At 36.3% G+C, this 25152-nt stretch overlaps 1 protein-coding gene across 1 annotated transcript in view; it reads left to right on the forward strand.

The window, feature by feature from the left end:
- The window catches only part of LOC139127709 (vacuole membrane protein 1-like), a 104492-nt gene that overhangs the window by 75737 nt on the left and 3603 nt on the right, over window positions 1–25152 (forward strand). Inside the window, exons 4-5 of the mRNA XM_070693605.1 lie at window positions 13026–13136; window positions 17972–18050. Coding sequence (XP_070549706.1) covers window positions 13026–13136; window positions 17972–18050 — 190 coding nt within the window. The remainder of the gene's footprint in view (window positions 1–13025; window positions 13137–17971; window positions 18051–25152) is intronic.

Genomic DNA, 25152 nt, shown 5'->3' on the forward strand with positions numbered 1-25152 from the left:
GATGATCCAATGTGATATATTCAAATTATGATGAAATCTTCAATTGTGTATTTTTGCAGCTATTTTAGCCACTTTTTTCTGGCCACTGAAATGAGCTATCAAAGATTTCCACCTTCTTCATCAACATGTGTCAAAAATAGTTATTCTCTACATAAACACAGCGGAGCTATATCGGCCGTGAGGTCGCTTGTTGGTATATAGGGATAACTATGGGATACAATTTTTTTTGACAAAATGTCACGTGACCTCAATTACCTTTGACCTCAAATATAGATATTTCTCCATAACTCAGTAATCACAAGGGCTACACCCTTCATATTTGGTATGATGGGACACCTAATGATGACGCATCCTGTACCTCATTAATTATGCATGTATCTAATTTTGGGCCAGTCAATAGAGCTGGAAGTCTGATTTTCGGTATATAGGGATAACTATGAGATACAATTTTTTTTGACAAAATATTATGTGACCTGGATGACCTTTGAACCCAAATATACATATATGGCCATAACTCAATAACCACAAGTGCTACACCCTTCACATTTGGTATGATGGGAGACCGTATGGTACCATATCCTGTACCTTATCAGTGATTCATCTAGGATGCTACACAGGGGGGATTGGTCCCCCTCTACTGGAATTTTGGAGGGGGATTATAAAATTTTAGGGGGGATTTAACTGAAACATGTAATGACATTTTTATACGTAAGTTTTAATGTTGCAGTGATGTTACTTGTGTTATACATACTACAAGCCATAAATAACTTGCTTACACAATCCAAGCTGTTGGCTGCAAACACCATCCTCTATAAGATTTTTTCAAAAGTCAACAAATTTGCGTATCACTGTTGTGAATGTATAGGGCTTACATGACTGGTGACAGCTCATTAATATTCATAAGCATTACCATTCTTAAAAAATTGTAGTATATTCTGTATGCTAAAATATTCTGTATGTTCGTTTGTACATATTCTGTATGTTGTTTTTTTTTAGGGCTTAATCACTTAAATGTACATTCAAACAAAAAATTAACAACAGTTAGCTATTCCCACTGTACCTTCAAGGGATTTTTTTCGCATTTTTCACTGAACTGTCTGCACTACAAAAAGCAAGTAAAAACTTTTGTAGTTATAAAGGAATGTTTTGTAACTTCTGAAAAAATAATGTACTTGTTTGTCATGTTTTTACTGTGCTTATATCATCCCTCACTACTGTAAGTTTGGATCAACATTGCCCTATACAAACCAGTTAGCTGTATTTTTCTAGTGACCTAGCTGGTCTTGTAGTTTTGTGCGCAGACTCAGTAGAGTTAAAACGAACAACTTAGAGGGTCGGATCTAGTCTGCCGTATTTTAAATGCGGAGTTTCTCGATGTCAGACTCGCTCCAGTTGCTTTTTGTCAGTCATTTTAGAACGGGAAAATAACAAACAGAAAGGTTGGTTGTCACCGACAGTTAACTTTAGGGTTATTTGCCCTATTTTTGAAAAATAAGTCAGTGTCTGTTCACTGAATTCAAAAACTGGACCCATTGACATCACAGCTTGCTTGTGACTTTCATTGCATGCAGTCTGCACTGAACCACAGTCCCTCCACAAAATTGTGGAGGGACTGTGACTGAACACGTTTCTGTGACAGTAAAGTCCAAATTTTCGTGTCAATTTTGCTATCAGAATTATTTTCAGAGTGTTATGGACATCCATACGATGCATAAAAACTTCAGTTTGTCTCCTTTTCTCAATCGTACAGAGATAATGTGACACAGAAACTTTATCAGGCTAGGGCAACGAACTTTTGTGAACGTAACTCTCAACTGGCTGACAGGCTTTCATATGCAAAATCAGCGTACGGAAATTTACGCGTGGTATTGTTTCAACAGCAATTTATTGAAGCAGTTCAAAAAGTATCAAAATCGAACTAAAATTAGTCCCTTCCATGTAAATGTTCTTGCAACACTATACAATGCCCGTTGCCACACAATTAACAGGTGCCGATAACGGGTCAAATGCATCGAAGTGTGACACCCATGATAGCAGCCATTCCAGCCAGCTCAGTGCAGTGCGCGATGGGTCGCCCCTTCCACCTGTGATTGGCGGCGCGCAGCAACACCAAAGAGGGGGAATCGCGCAATCGCGCGCCTAGATGAACACTGCTCATTACTTATGCACATATCTAATTCTGGCAAGCCAATAGAGCTAGAGGTCTGATTTTTGGTATATAGGGATAACTATGGGATGCAATTTTTTTTGACAAAATGTCACATGACTTCGATGACCTTTGAGCTCGATTTCACAAATACTACTGTAGCCTTTCATCTTTTTGCATATTTATTTCTCTATTGCGCCTGTGCAGACAGAAAGATGGTAAACATTTTGCAGAATTACTTAATCATCTCAGAGTTGGCCAATATACACAAGAAGATATAAACCTACTTAAGCAAAAGGCTGATGAATTTTCTGGTCAAGCAGATCATGTGAAATGCAATTCACTTGTATACTACACATTTAAATGTTGAAAAACACAATGAAGCAATTTTCACCAGAGTGCTGACAGAGAAATAACGGTGGTTCTCCTGCATTCCAGTGCAGTAAATGGCGCTTACTCACATTACTAGTCACCTAATAATAACCGCCACATACTCCATCAGGATAGATTGGTGTTAATGTATGCAACTTATTTTTATATTAATGCGCCAAATCATGCCGTATATACAATTAAATGTATCTAACACAAATCTTGTGTATCCCGTATCCCAACCCCATGCCTCCAAGTCAATTACTGCTTACCAACAACCAACTACTTCAACTGGCCTCACACTTGAGAGGCTTCAGTGTCCTTGACGCTATTTTTAGAGATATAATTTTGAGATGAGCATAGTATTAATAGAATGTCGACAAAGATTGCTGCAAAATTACAAAATTGAGGAAAAGGTCTTCGAAGTAAGCCGTTTTTAGCTACTATAGACTATAGTCTATAGAAGCTATTGGGATGGGTATCCGTCCGGCGTCCGTCGTCAGTCTGTATGTATGTATGTATGTATGTATGTATGTATGTATGTATGTATGTATGTATGTATGTATGTCCGTTTGTGAGGCGTCCGTCCACTCAAATATCTTGAGAACCGCAGTACTTACTGATTTGATATTTGTTGTGTAGTTGAAAAATATGATTTTGAGAAAGTATGTTTTTTAATTTTTTGATTATTATTGAAAATAGGCAAATTAATGCCAAAAAAGGTGTTTTTGGTAAAAAATCTTCTTCTTCATAACCGCTGGTCAGACAGCTTTGTTATTTGGTATACAGGTCCCTAGGGGTAACCCAACTTAGATTTGTTCAAATTGTGATGAAATATGCAAATGTGTATTTTTAAGGAATTTTTTTGTCATTTTGGTCAAAATTTGACTTACATTGTATGTAATTCTTGTACTGTATAAACCCTATCAATTCACCTAGAAAAAAATAATAATATGATTTTAAATAATTGAATTAATTAGGAAATCATCAAAGCCAAAATAATTTTAGTGTAGAATTATCAGAAAGTTCAACTTTTTTTGACAGTTCAAATGCTTACCAGCTTGGAGGATTAAAGCATGTAAAGGCAACTTTCCTGAATCCCAACTTTGACATATTCTGAACTGTCATTTATTGTGCCCTGTATGTTATCTATAAGAAATTGCTCAAATAGTCAATAGAGATAGAGATAGAGATAGAGAAAGTTCTAATTTCCATTTATGGTTGACTTGGTAAGGATAAAATAAAATTACTTTTTGAGGAAAAAAATAGAGTGGTCAAGTAAAAGAGTGGTCAAAGTGATAGGGTTTTTATGGTAAAGCTGGGCTGTAAGATTCCTCGTGCTATTTATAGCAATTATGCAATCAGTGTAAACAATATAATGAAAGTTACATGATTCCTTATAATGCTTTTCATGACCTTGAACTTCTTAGGTTTCAAAAATTTGTCTCTTCAGTGTGCTTTCTCTGAGTATGTACAGTCTCAACTTATTCAACAGAACTCACTTACAATGTTAATCAAAGATATCCACCTTCTTCATCAATACATGTGTCACAAAAGGTTATTTGCTACATAACACAGCAGAGCTCTGTCAACTGTTGAGTTGCTTGTTCTTTCAAAACCACTGGTCAGATAGCTTTAATATTTGGTTTACAAGTCCCTAGGATGACCTAAGTGAGATAATTTCATACAGTCAGGAAATACTTAACTTTGTATCCATGTCTATAGTACTTCAGGGACTTTGGCCTTATGTTTTTAATGTGAGATATACTTACTCAAGAATCTTTGTGCCATCCCTTCTTCAACATCACGTTTCTTTACGATCAGTGATGTCATCTTTATTTTCAAAAGTTGTTTAATTTCATTGTTGCAATTTGCAAAGTATATATACCGATAACAGTTATCACCTGAACAATTCCGCAACTGCATTCATTTCTTCCAAGGGATGGTGTTTATAAATAGTCTGTTTAATAGGTGTGGGGGGTGTCATAGGTCAACCTACTGTTGTTACATAGTGAACACAAAGGAATCAAATTAACTTGTTTATTAGAGCATTTGACGCATTTTTACGCTCCCATATATGCATATGTATATATGCAAATGGGAGGTATTCGTATAAGGTGGCAAAATGGCGTCTGTGTGTATGTATGTAAGTATGTATGTATGTCTGTTAGTCCGTCCACATCAAAAACTCCTAAACCGTAGCACCTACTGTCTTAGTATTTGCTGTACAGGTGCACCTAGGGTGGAGATGTGAATTTGTTCAAATGAACATGTCGGTGCCAAAAATATGCAAATGAGGGGAAAAAAGGAAAAATCCTGCAAATGGCTAAAACTCAGTAAGCATCGGTCAGATTTTGTTGAAACTTGGTATGCACATTTCTTTAGGTATTCTAAATTATGTGTGCAAAAATTTGGATGAAATTTGCATGTTTGTATTTTAGGGTATTTTTTCCGTTTTTAGTCAAAAAATCTTATTCTCTGAAATCGTTCGTCTGATTGCTATGAAACTTGATATTCATGTTCCTCAGAATGACCTCAGTCATGCTTGTAAAATTGTATTGATATTGTCATATTTGTAATTTTGGGGCAATTTTCCCAATTTTTGATAAAAAAATTTTTAATCCAAAAACTGCTGATTTGATAGCTTTGATACATGTATTTGGTATACAGGTATCTAAGATTAATCTGAATATAATGTATAGAAGGTATGTTGAAACTGGCAATTTTTTTTTTATTTTTGGGGCAATTTTTGCTTTTTTGGTCAGAAAATTTTTCTCCTATAAACTTCTGATCTGGTAGCTTTGATATCTAGTGTACAGGTTCCTAGGGTTTTATGTTAATTAGATACTCTAAATTATACAGCACACAGCTGAGAGGTATAAACCATCATGGCAACGTACGAATTCAGTTGTCAATTATCATTAGTATTTATTTCTATCATACATAGATACGATGAAATTACTCTCAAAGTGTACATTACCTCATAGCATGTTCAATTTTGCATTAAATATCATATTTGTGAGCTTTCGAGCCCTTTTCACGACCAAGTGGCTCGAACACGTGTATTCCGGCATATTGCTTGTTTACATTCAGAACGAGGCTCTGCAGCCTATTGAATTATGCAAATTTCTGTACGTCCGCTCAAGCTGGAGAGGCCACAGACAGAACCGCTCGGCTAAATCTCCACTCCCAAAAAAGAGTGGTTCAATAGCCGGCTAAGTTGTTACATTTTTCTGACTGAGACCGCTCAACACGTTGTAGAGTTCGTGAAGCACTCACGCACGCATGCTCACTATCATACATCGCACATACACACTTTATCGAAGCGAAGAAAACGAATTTCATCGCTTTAACTGGGCGAACGATAACCTCGGGGACAATTCTGTCCACCAGCAGTGTTACCAACCCAGGTAGAAAATACGGCTAGTTTTCAATCGGATTCGAACCCTCAACATATGGCATCATGAGTTGACATTCCATGTTACTGTTGCCCTGTTTATAGATAATCTTTCCGAACACATTTCGCTTCATGGCCATGACAAATATCATTTGATCTCAAACTGGAATGCACATAGTGACATCGGATTCGGAGACAAGCTACATCGGACTTTGAATACGATGTAACAATTACTTGCTTTGATCCCCTGTTTCAGTCATTTTAGGGAAGAGGTCATTTTCAAACAGGCGGTACCGCCGGATACCTCCCGCGGTATACATCTGCCTCGCTTACCGCCAGGATTACCGCCGCTCAGAGACCGTGAATATTCATGAGAAAGTCATTTACCGCGGACTGGAAGTGAAACATTCACACCTCTACGGTCGCGGTAATACCGCGGGCACAGCGGTAAATGGCCTGAACGGCTACAGATTGCAGTATTTTTTGAGAGAGAGAGAGAAAGAGAGAGAGACAGAGAGAGAGTGTGTACGCTCACTTTGTCAATTTTGGAGGTCTTACATACCTGGCTGATGGCAAAATTAATTATACCACATCCTATCGTTGGAGGCGCCATCACATTCACTTTGACACTCACTTTGACGCTCAGTTTGACATTTTCCACAAAGTGCTCGATCGCTCAGTTTGACGCTCAGTTTGACGCTCAGTTTGCCATTTTCCACAAAGTGCTCGATCGAGCACTTTGACGCTCACTTTGTCATTTTGGAGGTCTTACATACCTGCATACACATCGTGATAATACATGAAACAAGCATGATGCAATTTACTTGACTGCACAACATACAGCAGTCAACATTTTGTTGTTGTCGCTTTTTTGGCAGGTATCGCAAGCTGGTAGATAAATACAATATCTCTCTTCGACAAATGATCGCTGATGGCATCGGTGACATTGGGTCTTAGTTAGTGACCACTACCTATCTGACTTACAGATTGATATGTGGCGGGTGCCACATGCAGGGAAGAATGCGCTTACTATATTTTTGAAACACCTGACATCACTTCTTGGTCTTTTGGCCAGAGGTCTATATATCTTTCTTTCATGAATTTGACTTTGTGTACCGTCTATTTACTGTCTGTTCTTTGCTGTTTTGTGTCTAGTGTTTACAACTATTGTCCTAAGAATTCTGACCTAGTGTTATTGGATTATGGCTTGGTATGATTGCGATTATTGTAATCTTTATTTAATCTGTCACATGATTAGTTTTGAAAATGGCGGGAAATCTAAATGATGTTTAATAAAACGAATGAGTTTACATGCCACTTGTCACACTTATGACACAGTTATACACTTTTTCAGTGTTTAATGGGTCTCAAGAAAACTATCTGAAACTTAGGATATTTTGAGATCTGTTTATTACACATTTGCGGCTATTGGGGCTTTAATGGGCAATTCTTTCCATTTTCTGGAAAAAAATCTCCAAGTTGCTTGTCAGATTGCTGTGAAATTTCATGTAATAAAGCCTCCTAGAGAAACCCGCAATAATGTATTTTTTGGCAATGTTTGCTGTGTTTGGTCAAAAAAATTCCAAAAATCTTCATCCTAGAATCCCCTTATCTGGGTGACAAGATGCAGCTTTGTTGAATCATGATAAAACATGCATGCTTGTTATTTTTGGGCATTATTTGCATGTTTAGCAATGGTTCAATGTTTGTACTTAAGACAAAGTACCCTACTGCAGGCAGCAGTGATGTATGCAAAGATCGTAGGTTGTACTCATATTCATATAAAAAATTCACAGGGTATTATGAAATAAGCTGCTAATTAGTCCCCATGGATGGTGTCCGTAGGGACTTATAGGTTTGGTCATGTCCGTGTGTGTGTGCGTCTGTGCATGCGTGTGTTGGTCCATCCTATCGTTCATGCAGATATCTCAGAGATGCCTGGAGCGATTTCATTCAAACTTGGAACAAGGATTTCTCCATATGTCATACATATGCACATCAATTTTTTGTGATCCAATCCAATATGTCTGTGTGATGGACATTTTATTAAAAAGCGGGGACTTTGTCTTTGACAATGACTTTTGAAAAAGAGCTCTATTTCTAGAGCATCTGCACTAAATTTGATGAAACTTCAGAGCTCTGATAGCACACAGTCAGTATTGCATCAATTAACTGCTAATTTGCATATTTGATCATCATCAAATTTGATTAAACTTTGTTCAGATGTTGATCTACCAGAGTATAATTCATTGATACTTAGTGGTATCACTTATGAAATGTGGTACAAGTGACAATCTATCAGTGTTATTACCTTCTCGTGTCTATTTATAGACAGAGAAGGTATTAGAGTTGAAAACCAATATGCTGCTGTCAAGAACTTCCGTCTGTCAAGACTTCCGTCTGTCAAGATCCGTGGACGTCATGCCATTGTGATGGGTCATATCATAAACTGGTGGGGGTGTTCATGGCTCAGGTTGAGGTGTGGGAGAACGATTTTGAGCTATGACAAAAATCAAAAGGGACTTAGCGGCATAGCCACAGTGTTAAGCCTTCTCCAAGGTTTCTTAGTTGACTACAATCTACTGTATTACGACTACTGAGCTGACGTTAGGGGTACTCACTTTGTGTTTGCTCACTCTGTGAGCGCTAGTGTTTGGTACTGAGTTGCGTGGATATCCCCTCATGGCCTCACGTGATCTGGGCCTGTTGCATAATCTGCAGAGATGGTCATATGCCTCCGAGTCTGAAAACTGTCATTGTGTAAGCCTGTCGGCATTTTCCTTGCATTTTTTACTCATTTAATTTTGCAAAATATCGGCGAGTACCTCAATATTTCAAGATAACCCTTTCTTCCCAATCGTTTCCTGGAGTTTCAGAGTCATATGAACGAAAATGAGTGAAAGTTTTAGACAGGAAAATCGGACGTCGGCCATGTTCAATGTTTACAGTACAATCAGAAGTTTACGTGGAGGAATTAACCAACAAACAAGGAGTGTTCATGATGCCCGCCCTCTAGAGGCAGACTCTCCTATATGAAGTACCACATTTGATGCTTGTGGAAAGCTTGACCACACAATGGAGCATTTAAACTTTTAGAAAATGACAAACTGAATAAGAAGGTATTCAGAAATGTCAAATACTGAGGAAAAATGCGCAAATATTCAAAATAAACAGGTAACTGACTGGTCAGCTATAAAAAACAATGAAAATGTTTATGATCAAAAGTTTTTGAGATGCGCACATTTTAACAAATACAGAAATTATTAACATTATAAATATAAGACCAAACTATTTTTTCAGGGATGGGACAGGTTGGAAATGAGGGGTGAGAGACAAAGGCACTCCTATTGCTGCATGTGGATGCAGCCACACCATTTCATTTACAGCATACTTATTCACTGTGTTGTGTTCAAGTTCCATATTGTACTGACTGTCATGATACAAGGATAACATAAGCAAATCAAATCAAAAAGGATCAATGCTGTTGTGTGGATTTTGCTGAACATGGCTGATATTTCGCCCTATATATTTGGTATCCAGCAAAGGCATATTTTGATGTAAAGTCAAAATTAACACTACATTGCTGACAATATATTTTACCGTTTCTGCATGAATTTTTCTTTTTTAAATTATAGTATATTAGTACTTCAAACAGATTAACAGTTATCGTGATGTCAACCCATAATTTTACATCACAAAGACTGTAATTCTGCCAATTTCTTTTGTTTTTCAGTCATTTTATAAATTTTGCACTGCATAAGATGATTGAACAAATTGCAATGTTTGAATTTGTAAACTCAAAGAATAAAAATCCTTTGGTCACAAATTAAATTATTTTTGAAAAGAAATTTACTCTTAAACACTTTTAGCATATATTCTTTACACGGTCATGTATTTCAAGGAAAATATGCCTATTAAAAACAGTAATTTCTTCACTTTCAATTTTTTTCAATACTATGACAATTATCAGCCATGAGGTTATACAAACACAAGACCAGATATAAGCGTTTTTCATCATTTCCACAGGACTCTTTGGAAAATCCATTAAAAACAGTTAAAGTGACTGAAATGATCACTTGGTATACATTTAATTTACAGATGCCAGGTTGTGTATTTCACATGCACTCAGGTCAGTAAGGAAGTGCGTCATTACTATTTTGGACTGTTAATTCTTATTTCTGAATTGTTTAACTTTTTTCCACATTGAACTATCTTTAGGCAGTTTATACTGTAGCTTAGAATTTTTTTGATTGATGTATTTAATCATCTTTTGGGTTCTTTGGGTCCATATCCCACCTCATGCCCCTACATCATCAACTATTTACCAACAACTCCATGCCAACAACCAATTACCTGACCTGGCCACACATTAGAGAAGGTACAGCGTCATTGACGGTATTTTAATAGAATGCAAAATGTTGGGCAACATCCTGTTAATTAATTACTAATTGACTTATTTAATAACCTTTTGTAATTAGGGTGGCGCCCACTTTGTTTTTAACGTTTTCACCACCATGCAACTCATCTTTAATCACAGACCAAATTAAAGCCCCAGTGCTGCTAACTTTTGATGATAATTTCACCATTTTTATTTTAAATGTGAACCATAATTCCTTGTTCTTCTCCCCAAAGAATGTTGATATCACACAGTATCCATCTTGTCAACTCAGTCCCTATAGTTGTAAACTGCATTGTTATTGTTGAAAACTGACTGGTCCGGACTAGAATGCAAATGTAAACAATAATAATGCATTTTACACATATAGACGCTAAGTTGACAAGCTGGATACTGTGTATATTAACATTCTTTGGGGAGAAGAACAAGGAATTATGGCTCACATTAAAAATAAAAATGGTGAGACTATCATCAAAAGTTAGCAGCACTGGGGCTTTAATGAGCTGGACTCTATCCTCTCCAAGGACTTGTAATCAAAGTACCCATTAACACGTTGGGACTGTGTCATCAACGATGACTTAATTGTTTTCAAATACGTACCATGTTCATAAGTATTCACTTGATAGACAAACCAGCTCACACCTATTATCTTGATTGTCTTAAGTATCACAGCAGAGCTATATCAACCACTAGTTCACATGTTTAACAGTGTGCACATTCCTTGCAATCACTACCGGTATGTCACAATATTTTGATCATTGTAATGATATCAACCTTCTCTTTGAGGCTGCAAATACAATGCCAGTTATTGGTACCTGTATGTAACATTGATTCATAACCAGTTCCTTGCAATTACTTCAAATCAAGAAATACACTTTTTGACAAGTCTATCTTGGCCAGGACTGTCTTTCAGAAGAAAGGTGCATGAAAGATAAAATTTGGCATACAACATATGTACAACCTAATGTTAAAAGTGTAGCTTTGGGCAATGTGGTGTGGCAATTTTGAAAGAAAATATTTTAGATCAGTGGGTCCAGACAGAATGGCTGATGCTTTGGGATGAATATTTTAAGCAAAATGCTGTTTCATTAAATTATCACATGAACTTGCCCGTATCTCCACCTGTGTGACGTACACCAGCACAGATAAGATATCCATATTACGGCTTTTGTACGTCATCAACCGGAACTTTTTTCCTGCAATGGTACCATTCGTACAGTACATGCATGTCGCCACACAGACCGATTTGTCGTGATCGATGCCGTGCTCTCATGGCATTTTGACAAAAAGATGACCTGATAAATCAAGATATGGAAACATAGAAGGCATGTGCAACGAAATTTCGAGTTGCTAAAGTTTTGCTATTCCCAAGAATCGAATGAGGATACCGTGATCGTCTTAATGGCTCAGTAATGTCACGGCTCAGTCCTAAGCTCAAAGTGGACGTCGTCATACCTGGCGATCGCCAAGCGACATCGTACCTGGCGATCGAGGTTGGCGATAAACCCGAAGTATACACCTCAACGAAAGTTCAACTTAATAAATGAGTACCATATAATCTTCGGGAAAGTGACATAGAAGGCACAAGCATAAAGTCATTCGACAACAACATAAATTTCCTTCATCACAACAAATTATTCCGTCTTTTCTCGATCGGATCAAACCTGCAAGAGTAAGGCTGTAGTGAAAACATGAGCTCTCGACCTGTAGCAGTGCAGTCGCTGTAGAATCCGATTCGGACAACACTCACAACTGAATAGAGTTCCCGTCAAGTAACAAAATTGGGATGTATGTATAGGCAATATATGTGTCACAGCAAACATCAAAGTCTGTAAGACAAAAACAGTGACGACCGAGATGACCACCGGCAAAGACCAGTGACAGCAGTGCCCACTACAAGCACTCTGTGTGTCATCGATCTGAATCTTTCGGGCTCGCCAAGGTCTTAACTTGTGATATTTTAAAATCCACAGCATCTCTAAGAATGATAACTACTGTTTCAATCGTGTCGATGCATTAGTTTCATAAATATAATGGTAAATGTTCTAAATAACTCAAAATACTATGGTTATCCGTTGCTAGTACGGTGAAAACTATGTCTGCAGATGGCAGACTTGCCTTGGCATCGGTCCAGCGCAAGACAATGATTGACATGCGCACATGATCAAATCTGTATGTCTGATTGGTGGAGATACCATTCCATGTATCAAAAGTTCAGCTTAATCGGATTTATGAATGAAAGTATACCTGTAAACATTTGCACATCTCCTGGTTGACGGGCCGCTTTACTCAATAAATGAAAGTAATCCACGTAAATGAAAAACAAAATCGCGATAAAAACCATGCAATTTGTTACAATAATTTTGATCCATCCACATCAAAGAAAAATAAGAAGACTGTTCATGTGATAAATATATAATCCCATGGTATTTTTCTCTGTTAGACGTCATCGTATACGAGTGTTTTTCGCGGAGCCGTACAATTTCGAGCCGAAGTACCATGGGATTATATATAAGTGTCTTGCTATAAGGTATCCGTAAACCAAAGAATACCAAAGCTATAGCAACATGTATAATTGTTTGTTCCCATTGACCAAGTCACTTACAAGCTTTCTTACATGTACTATGATGTAGACTTTAATATCATGTGGTCATAAATTATACGTTCATTCAAAGTGATTTGAGCTATAAAAAGTATACTTTCCTCTTTACTTGCAGTATGTTACTTCCATAAGAAAGCAGTTTCTGTGGTGTGCCTACTGGGTAGGTCTTGGGATACTGTCTTCTGTTGGATTAGGAACTGGCTTACACACATTTCTCCTTTACCTGGTAAGTCTAATCATGTAGACAATGATCATTCATTCATCTATCTGTAATTGTATCTTTATAGATTTTTGCACTTTGTTACATGTATGTGTCTGTTAAATATGAAGCCAAATGTGCAACCAGTTGGTATGTAGAATATTCAGAATAGTTTATAGAGTACAGGAAGCATGAGGATGTCTCTACGCAGGTGAGTTTTAAGTCAGTGATGCTATAGGCAGGTTGTGTGTCTGTAGACTAGTCTGGATAGATAGACATATTGATAGATTGATAGATAGAACACAAAATCTGTCCGTAAATCACTTTAACTCAAAACAAAAGAGTCTTTTATTGAATGGCCGTTACTAGCAAGTGGCAAGTTTTAATCCAAACCAGTCTTCAAACTTCTGTCTTCATAACTAATCTTCAAATTTGTTGATGATGTTTATCTTATGAGTTTGGTAAGTAACTACATGGAGCCAGTCATAGAAACCTATGCTGTACTGGTACAGTAGCATTTAATGCACTATCTGTTGATGCAATACAACTTCTTGACTAACTACATGTTGAACATACTACAAAAGATGGCAAGACCGGAAATTAGGTCATTTCTAAATAGGTGGTACCCAGGGAGGTATTTGGTATATACCTCTACCTTTCTTTCCACAGCTCAGGTGCAGTGAATATTCATGAGAAACTCAGTACCCAGACAAGAGATTAACATCACACCTCTACTGATTCCCTTACTAATGATTGCAGTGGTCCCACAGGAGAGAAATGGCCTGAACGGCTCTACTTCATAGTATTTGTGGTAATGTTTTTGTCAAGGCGTACAAGAACAGTGGACATCTTGATAAGATATTTTGTTAGTCCCCACGGACACCATCCGGTGGGACTTATAGGTTTGGTCATGTCGTTCCGTGCGTGGTGCGTGCGTCGCCCGTGCGTCCGTCCGTTCACGCAGATATCTCAGACATGCCCTGGTCAATTTCTTTCAAACTTTGCACAAGGATAGTACCCTACCCCATACAGATGCACGTCGATTTGTTTCACAATGCGATCAAATTTGGCCGTGTTAGAGGACTTTTTAGTTTTCACCTCCATAGACTCCCATGTATAAGGCAGTCCATAGACTCCCATGTATAAGGCCAAGAAAAATAAAAATTTAGTTTCTCATCGTATTAATATTGCAAAAAGGATGCAGTGACACAGTTTTTAGTTCCTACGGATGAAGTCCAGGGGGCTTATAGATTGGGTCATGTCCGTCCGTGAGTCCATCCGTGAGTCCATCCGTTCACGCAGATATCTCAGATATTTTGACAAAATGTCATGTGACCTTGGTGACCTTTGACCTCAAATATACATATTTGTCCATAACTCAGTAACCACAAGTGCTACACCCTTCATATATGGTATGATGGGACAGCTTATGACGCCACATATTGTACCTCATTAATTATGCGCATATCTAATTTTGAGCGAGCCAATAGAGCTAGAGGTCTGATTTTTGGTATATAGGGATAACTTAGCAATACAATTTTTTTGACAAAATGTCACATGACCTTGGTGACCTTGACCTCAAATATACATATTTGTCCATATCTCAGTAACCACAAGTGGTACACCCTTCATGTATGGTATGATGGGAGACCTTATGATGCTTCATACTGTACCTCATTAATTATGCGTATATCTAATTCTGAGCAAACCCATAGAGCTGGATGTCTGATTTTTGGTATATAGGGATAACTATAGGATAGAAATTTTTTGACCTAATGTCATGTGACCTCGATGACCTTTGACATGAAATATATTTTATGTCGATAAATACGTAACTACAAGTGCTATGTCCTTTATATTTAGTAGGGTGGGAGACCTTATGACAACACACGATTTTCCTCATTATGCACACATCTAATTCTGGGCAAGGGAATAGAGCTAGAGGTCTGATTTTTGGCGTATATGGATTAATTAGCAATACAAATTTTTTTTCAAAATGTCACGTGACCTTGATGACCTTTGACCTTGATTATACATATATATGCATAACTCAGTAACCACAAGTTCTATACCCTCCAATTCTGATAGGATACTACTTAAGATGTCACATCTTGTACCTCATTATTATGCACATATGTATTTCTTGGCTGGCCAATACAGCTAGAGGTCTGATCTTTTTTCCCGATTTAGAACCATAACTTAGACATGCCTCATGTGTTTCAAATTGGGAACAACGACATAGACCTATGTGCCCATAGATTTCAACATATACACTCCAGTGATACTTCTTAATGACCACATTTCCCTGCCCCATCAAGACTAATACTCCTATTACAAGTGGGGACTATGTCATTGTCAATGACTTGTTCCCTTTGCTGTTTGCTCTGACAAATCTGAGATAATACAGATATTTTTCAGAACTTCAATGCTAACCTGTCATTAACTGATCATTAGAGACTTACTACTATGAAAACAGGAAATAAACTTGCGTATTTGCACTTGGTTTTGGCCATATTGGTAAAATGAAAAACACGTAAACATTTTCCTTCTATGCCTTGAAAGTACCTGTGTTAGCCATGTGCCACAGTCACAAATGTGAATTCAAACCTAGAGTGCCAAAAGACATTTGTACCTAACTAACCATAAAGGTGTAGTGTATTTTAATCCTGGCAAGTGGTAAAATAAGGATAAAATCCTTGTTAGGGAAAAGCCATCAGCTTGGCCTTTATTGGTTTCATTGGGGTTTTAAAGGGCCCAAGCCTATCAGCTGGCCCCTATAGGTTTCATTGGGGTCTTTTAGGGGCCCAAGCCTATTGGCTTGGACCCTATTGATTTTTCATAGGTTTTTTACGCTCCCATATATGCATATATATATATGCACATGGGAGGTATTCGTATAAGGTGGCAAAATGGCGTCTGTGTGTATGTATGTAAGTATGTATGTATGTCTGTTAGTCCGTCCACATCAAAAACTCCTAAACCGTAGCACCTACTGTCTTAGTGTTTGGTGTACAGGTGCACCTAGGGGTGGAGATGTGAATTTGTTCAAATGAACATGTCAGTGCCAAAAATATGCAAATGAGGGGGAAAAAAGGAAAAATCCTGCAAATGGCTAAAACTCAGTAAGCATTGGTCAGATTTGGTTGAAACTTGGTATGCAGATTTCTTTAGGTATTCTAAATTATGTGTGCAAAATTGGGATGAAATTTGCATGTTTGTATTTTTAGGGTATTTTTTCCGTTTTTAGTCAAAAAATCTTGTTCTCTGAAATCGCTCGTCTGATTCCTATGAAACTTAATATTCATGTTCCTCAGAATGACCTCAGTCATGCTTGTACAAATTGTATTGATATTGTCATATTTGTAATTTTGGGGCAATTTTCCCAATTTTTGATAAAAATGTTTATCCAAAAACTGCTGATTTGATAGCTTTGATACATGTATTTGGTATACAGGTATCTAAGATTAATCACAATATAATGTATGGAAGGTATGTTGAAACTGGCAATTTTTTTTTTATTTTGGGGCAATTTTTGCCTTTTTTGGTCAAAAAATTTTTCTCCTAAAACTTCTGATCTGGTAGCTTTGATATCTAGTGTACAAGTTCCTAGGGTTTATGTTAATTAGATATATTTAAATTAGGATGAAATCTGCAATTTTGTATTTTGGGGGCCATTTTTCTCATTTTTGGTCAAAAAATTTGTTTCTCTCAAAATTTACCAGTCTGATTGCTTTGATATTTAGTAAACCGGTCCTTAGGGTTTTTGTTAATAAGATATATTGAAATTAAGTTGAAATCCGGAATTTTGAATTTTTGGGGCAACTTTGCGAAACTTTCAGTTTTACTGGGATATCTTTCATTTTGTATTTTTAAGATTTTTTTTTGGTAATTTTATACCTACTGGAACTAAGAGTATATAATGTGGTGATTTAGTAAGCATTTGATATGGTAAACTGTATTTGGTGTTGAAATGCGGTAAAAAAATCCTGGCAGATTTTGAAAAAATTCCAAACAAATGCCAATAAAAAATTCAGCCAGAGAAGGTTTGACAAAAAGAAAAGGTGGGAGAGTGGGGAAAAAAGAATGTACAATGGATCGGATAAAAAAGATAATGTACCTCATCGATCTTCCAGACACCATCCCTTATCAAATGGTCCACCCCGATGTATTTTTGTGCACAATTAACCATGCAGTGTATTTTAGTTTAAGATGTCAAGTTAGGTAAGGATTTCAAAGGAATAGTCAAGTTCACCACAGTTTAACTTTATCTCTTCTGTCTCAACCTTGTGTAATTGGGTAAGTTAGTAAGTTGTTCCAGATGTGGATGTACCAGCTGTTCTGGAAGAAAACAATGTTTACTTTTCCTGTAGGGTTTCTGAGTTGATGATTGTATGTTGAAATTTCTCCATGTATCTGGTGTATGGGCAAAGTGTAAACATTGGTTGCATGTTATGTATTTCAGTCTATGTCAAATATTGTAAATGAAAAATCACGAACAGTTTACTGTGTGCTTGTAAAAGATAACATATTTGTCAATACATAAACTGCCTTGCAGATTGATTGTCTTAAATATTATCACAGAAGTAGAAAAGGAAAAGAAACTAATCAAATTGCTGTAACGTATTCACTCTCAGTGCCTGTATAGGCCTATACTTAACTATTTTATCATTACATTCAGCTGTTTGTTATATCTTTATCACTCTCCATGGGCCAAGGCACACTTGGGGTCAATGTCATCACTCTGTGCCAGTCTGTGTATGTCAGTCTGTCTGTATATGTATGTCCATGTTTCATACAATTGTTGACTTGTTTTGATAACTATATGGGAGCGAACAGTGATGTGTCACTATTTTGTCTTACAGGGTCCTCACATTGCAAGCTGTTACACTGGCCGCTTTGAATGTATGTCTGTAAATTTCCAGAGCCCCATTATCCAGATGGGTATGTCTTTCATTAATTCAGTTGCCTATGAACTTTTTTGGCTTTTCTGATACTGTTCATTTCTTGCTACTGTACTTTATCTAGGTGAATCCCCTGCCTGGATATAGGGAAGTCACTGTGCCAATAGTCAACCAGATATGAACTGAAAATGCTCACGTGTTTCATAATATATTGCAGTTATGTGTAAATTTTAACCTTTGCCACACATGTTTGCCAACTTTAGGACTGGACACAAATTACAGGGGGGGGTGGGCCGGTGTTTTTTGGGGGTGGGTCGCCATTTTTCGCGCAAGCATTTTTGAAGGTCATAAAATTTTGTGCAAGCCTATGGGGGAGGGTCACCTTTTTTCATGCATCAAAGCTGAAATTGCATGTGCACGTTATGGAATACTGAAAAAGAAAAAATACCTCCTGGCACTTTCATTTTCTGCCATTACCATTTTCGGCGCGCCCTTCGGGCGCAAATTTCAGGTATAATAAACAATGTATTGATGATCCAAGCAGCCACATTGATTTAAGTTGTCATGATTTCTACTTATTCAACACTATTGTGCATAACTGTCCCCTATAATGACTCTTTCAATAACAATTTGGGAGATTACTTATTTGACATCATTCTCCCATTGACAATACATTGGGTATAGGTCGGTGTCAAACGTTCATGTCGCTGTATGTACATTTTTTTAATTTTTTGAGGACATTGACAGAATACAAACTGTTCAGAATAGTGCATAGTGTCATCAATAACAACTGGAAGCTTCAGGTCGAACAACTTTTGAATAACAATTTAGGATCAGATAACCTATGAGTTATTTGTAGTTTCCTCATAGCCTACAATGTATAGTGAATCAACATTTTGGTGAAATTCCAAAATCAAATTTCTTGCACAACCATTGACTTGAAACCACTCTAGTCTAATCATGAATATTAATACTAATGATTAGGTGTACATAAATGCACAGGTTTACCAAGTTTTGTATTGGAAAAAATTATTCATAGTTTCATCATAGACTGCCATGTATAGTGAATGGACATTTCAGTGAAATTCCAAAATCAAATTTCTTGCACACCCATTGACTTGAAACTACTCTAGTCTAATCATGAACATTAATACCAATAATCAAGTGTACATAAATGCACAGATTTACCTATTTTTGTATTGGAAAAAAATTATTCATAGGGTTTCACCATAGTCTGCCATGTATAGTGAATCAACATTTCGGTGAAATTCCAAAATCAAATTTCTTGCACACACATGGACTTGTAACCACTCTAGTCTAATCAAGAACATAAATATCAATAATCAAGCATACATAAATACACAGATTTGCCAAGTTTTGTATTTAAAAAAAATTATTCATAGTTTCTTCATAGACTACAATGTATAATGGATCCACATTTCATGCGAAATTTCAAAAACAAAGTTATTGTACACAGATGCACGTGTTACCACCCTCTTCTAATCAAGCACAATTATGTCAATTATTCAGGGTCATATATACACAAATAGTGCATATTTTTAATTCTGAAATTTTTTTTTTACAGTTTTGTCATAGACTCCCATGTATAGTGGATCAACATTTTATGCAAATTCCAAAAACAAAGTTATTGTACACAGATGCACATTTTACCATCCTCTTCTAATCAAGCACAATTATGTCAATAAATTGGGTCCATATATGCACAAATAGTGCAAATTTTAATTCTGAAAATTTTTTGACAGTTTTGTCATAGACTCCCATGTATAGTTTTGTCATAGACTCCCATGTATAGTGGATCAACATTTTGAGAGAAATTCCAAAATCAAATATCTTGTTCACATGTGCACTTGTAAACAACCCATGCTAATCAAGTATATCTATATCAGTTATTAAACATCTGTATATGAACAGATATAGCTAGTTTTATACTGGAAAATACACGTTCATAGTTTCTTATAGTCGACTACATGTATAGTGAATCAACATTATCGATAAAATCTAAAATTACATATTTTGTACAGGCATGCACTTTTTACCTGCCACTTCAAGCAAAGTACATTTACATGAATTATCACACACATATGATTTGATATTTTTGGACAACGCGTTATATCGCCACATTTTGCCTTCCTTTCGGAGGGCGACTTAAAAAGTATAGCAAGTCAGAATGGGGTCTTTAACACATTGCGGGTTTTTGGGGTGGTATTGAGTAACAGGGGAGGGTCACTTATTTTCATGCACGGATAAGGGGGAGGGTCAACTAATTTTTGTGCATGAACTTTTGAAGGGTCACTATTTTTTACGCAGCGGTTTTTCGAAAAACACACCGGCCCACCCCCACCCCCCCTGTAATTTATGTCCAGTCCCTGAAAGTATTATGATCAACATAATGAACAATAATCACCGCCGATTAGATCATGAAGTATACAAATATGTAATTAGCTGAAATAAAAATATCAAAGTTCTTTTACTGCTGTCATTGTATCACCACTTTACATAGTAGTGTAATTATCGTTTGCCAAGTCCTTCAAGCTATATATGACAAGCTGTGAAAGCTCATTAGACATGCAAATTATAAATTAGCTGACATTAAAATGTTAAACGACTGCACACAATTTTGATGAGATCGCTACAAATGTTGATCACACCAAGATATATCAGCTGTGAAAGATATTAAGGGGTGACATAACAGGTAATGGATAATTTGCATATTTAATGAACTTTCCTTAATCCTTGATCAAAATTGACAAAACTTGGTATGTATATTTAAGATACTATGATTTAAACATGATTAAGCATTTTTACTTCATCAAACTCTTAATTTGCATATTTAATGGACTTTTGAAATTAGGGATATTTATTTGAATTGACTCGACTGAAGTTGATGACTCTTGCTACATATATTGAAGATACTATAAAGCAACATTATTGAAAGTCATTAAACTTTTTTACTTCAGCCATTCCTAATTTGCATATTTCATGAACTTTCCTAATTAGGTATATTTATCTGTATTGACTTGACCAAATTTGACGAAATTTGCTATGTACATTAAAGAAAAAATGATACAACATTGAAAGTCATTAAGCATTTTTACTTTAGCGAATTCCTTTTTGCAATTTAATGAATTTTCCTAATTAAGGATATTTATCTGTCTTGACTAGACCAAAGTTGATGAAATGCTTTTTAGTCCCCACGGACACCGTCCGGGGGGACTTATAGGTTTGGTCATGTCCGTGCGTGTGTGCGTGCGTGCGTCCGTGCGTGCGTGCGTGCGTGCGTCTGTGCGTCCGTCCGTCCGTCCGTTCACGCAGATATCTCAGAGATGCCTGAAGCGATTTCATTCAAACTTGGTACAAGGATTACTTCATATGTCATACAGATGCACGTCGATTTGTTTTGTGATACGATCCAATATGGCTGCCAGGCGGCCATTTTATTACGATTTTTTCATATACAGAGCCATAATTCAGGCATGTTTCAACTGATTTTATTCAAAGTTGGTACAAGGACATTGACCAATGTCATAGATATGCACGTCAATTCTTTTTGTGATACGATCCAATATGGCCGCCGTGCGGCCATTTTGTTACGATTTTTTCATGTACAGAGCCATAACTCAGGCATATCTCAACCGATTTTATTCAAAGTTGGTACAAGGACATTGACCTATGTCATACATAATGCACGTCAGTTTGTTTTGTGATATGATCCATTATGGCCGCCAGACGGCCATTTTATTACAATTTTTTCATGTACAGAGCCATTACTCAGGCATTTTCAACAAATTTTATTCAAAGTTGGTACAAGCTTAGGACATTGACCAATGTCATAGCTATATGCACATCAATTTGTTTTGTGATACGATCCAATATGGCCGCCAGGCAGCCATCTTGTTACAATTTTTTCATGTACAGAGCCATAACTCAGGCATATCTCAACCAATTTTATTCAGACTTGGTACAAGGACATCACCTATGTCATACACATGCACATTGACTTGTTATGTGATACGATCCAATATGGCCGCCGTGTGGCCATTTTATTACGTTTTATCATGTCCAGAACCATAACTCAGACATTTATCAAGCAAGTTTATTCAAAGTTCGTACAAGGAGATTGACCAATGTCATACATATGCATTTTAATTTGTTTTGTGATACGATCCAATATGGCTGCTGTGCGGCCATTTTGTTATGATTTTTTCATGTACAAAGCCATAACTCAGGCATATTTCAACCGATTTTAATCAAAGTTGGTACAAGGACATTGACCTATGTCATACATATGCACATTGATTTGTTTTGTGATTCGATCCAATATGGCCACCATGTGCCATTTTATTACGATTTTTTCATCTCCTGAACTACAACTCAGACATGTATCAAGCGAATTTATTCAAAAGTATTTTTATCACAGACCTAATGAAGAGGACTCTATCCTCTCTGAGGACCTGTAATCAAAGCACCCATTAACAAGTGGGGACTGTGTCATCAACGATGACTTGTTACATTAAAGATACTATGATACATTATTGAAAGTCATTTAACATTTTTACTTCAGCCAATTCCTAATTTGCATATTGAATGAGAACATTTCAGTCAATTCCTAATTTGCATATTTTATGAACTTTCCTGATTGGGGATATATACTTGGATTTAGAATTAATCTGTGGTGAATATTATTCATTATGTTGATCATAACACTTTCAATGAAGTTGTAAACATGTGGCAAAGGTTCAAATTTACACATAACTGCAATATAATGAAACACATGAGCATTTTCAGTTCATATCTGGTTGGTCAAAATTGAAAGTGTTTGCTAATTAGGAAAGGTGTTTCTGTAAAAATTTGGGTTTCAGTAATAAAAAGATAAGGAATGTTTTTCGCACCTTTTTAGCTCCGCTGTCAGCGATGCGGAGCTTATCTAATAGGTTGATTTTCCGTCGGCGTCCGGCATCTTTCACATTCCGTCAACAATTGCCTTCTCCACTGAAACCGCAAGTCTGATTGCTTTGAAATTTTATATGCAGTTCACTTGGGGTGACCTTACTTAAGTTTGTTCAAATCGTGGTGAAATTTGCATATTTGTATTTTGGGGGCATTTTTTGCTGTTTTTGGTAAAAAATCTTCTTCTCTGAAACCGCTCGTCCGATTGCTTTGAAATTTGATATGCAGTTTACTTAGGGTGACTTCAGTCAGATTTGTTCAAATTGTGGTGAAATTTGCATATTTGTATTTTTAAGGCAATTTTTGTCATTTTTGGTAAAAAAATCTTTAAAAATCTTCTTCTTCAAAACTACCCGTCAGATAGCTTTGATATTTGGTACATATGTCCCTAGGGATGATCTATTTCAGATTTATTCAAATTGTGCAGAAATATGCAAATTTGCATTTTTAAGGCAATTTTTGCCATTTTTAGTCAAAAAATGTATTTCTCAAAAAGTACTGGTCTGATAGTTTTGAAATTTGGTATACAGGTTTCTATAGATGCACTAAGTAATATATATTGAATTTCTGATGAAATCTGTAATTTTGTATTTTGGGGGCAATTTTTGCCATTTTTGGTCAAAAAATGTGTATTTCCAAAACTACTCATCTGATAGCTTTGAAATTTGGTATAGAGGTTCCTACAGATGAACTAAATGATATTTATTGAAATTATGATGAAATCAGCAATTTTGTATTTTGGGGCAATTTTTTGCAATTTTTGTTCAAAAAATGTGTATTTCTAAAACTACTTATCTGATAGCTTTGCAATTTGGTATACACGTTCCTACAGAACACCTTAATAATATTTATTGAAATTATGATGAAATCTGGAATTTTGAATTTTTGGGGCAACTTTTGCCATTTTCGTCAAAAAATGTGTTTCTCAAAAAGTACTGGTCTGATAGCTGGAAATTTGGTATACTGGTTTTACAGATGAGCTAAGTAATGTATATTTAATTTCTCATGAAATCTGTAGTTTTGTATTTTGGGGCAATTTTAGCCATTTTTGGTCAAAAAATGTGTATTTCCAAAACTACTCATCCGATAGCTTTGAAATTTGGTATACAGGTTTCTCTAGATGAACTAAATGATATTTATTGAAATTATGATGAAATCTGGAATTTTGAATTTTGGGGCAATTTTTTCCATTTTTGGTCAAAAAATGTGTTTCTCAAAAAGTACTGGTCTAACAGCTTTGAAATTTGGTATACAGGTTCTATAGATGAACTAAATTTGATCTTTTGAATTACAGAAAATTTTGTTCCCAAAAAACTACTCATCAGATAGCTTGGTTGACATGTTCTTAGGGATGATCCGCTGTGATATATTCAAAGTACAATGAAATCTTCAATTGTGTATTTTTGCAGCTATTTTTGCCACTTTTTTCTGGCCACTGCATTAAGCTATCTAAGATTTCCACCTCTTTCATCAACATGTGTCAAAAATAATTATTCTCTATAAACACAGCAGAGCTATATCGGCTGCTACATGTAGGTCGCTTGTTAGTTTTAGCTGTCAACGAAGTGAAAGGTGGATGTGTGGCAGCATCTGGCATCAGACATCCATCAACTTTTTACATCCCAAGCTTCTTCTTCAAAACAGTCCATTGGATTCCTTCAGTATTTAGAGTACAGGTCTCAAGGGGTGACCTCAATCAAATTTGTTCAAATTTTGATGAAATATGAAAATTTGTATTTTTGAGGCTATTTTGCTGTTTTGGGGCAGAATCTTGTCCATAACAGCTGATCTGAAAGCTTAAATATGTAATATACAGGTCCCTAGGGATTACCTTATTCAGATTTGTGCAAAATTGTGATGAAATATGCGAATTTGTACTTTTAAGACAATTTTTGTCATTTTTGGTCAAACAATCTTTAAAAATCTTCTTCAAAACTGCTGATTAGACGCTTTGATGTTTTGGATATGAGTCTCTAGGGATAATGTTTTGCAGATTTGTTCAAATTGTGTAGAAATATGCAAAATTGTATTTTTGAGGCAATTTTCGTCATTTTTGATCAAAAATTTAATACAATGAGTCAAGCTTTTAAGCCTCCACTTTAGGAGCTAGCACAGATTTTTTGAATGCTCCTGTGTCGGGGGACAGCTTCAGTAGTGTCCCCGCAATCTTTGAC

The sequence above is a fragment of the Ptychodera flava genome, unplaced genomic scaffold, assembly GCF_041260155.1.
Source record: "Ptychodera flava strain L36383 unplaced genomic scaffold, AS_Pfla_20210202 Scaffold_35__1_contigs__length_1935909_pilon, whole genome shotgun sequence".
Classification (NCBI taxonomy): Eukaryota; Metazoa; Hemichordata; class Enteropneusta; family Ptychoderidae; genus Ptychodera; species Ptychodera flava.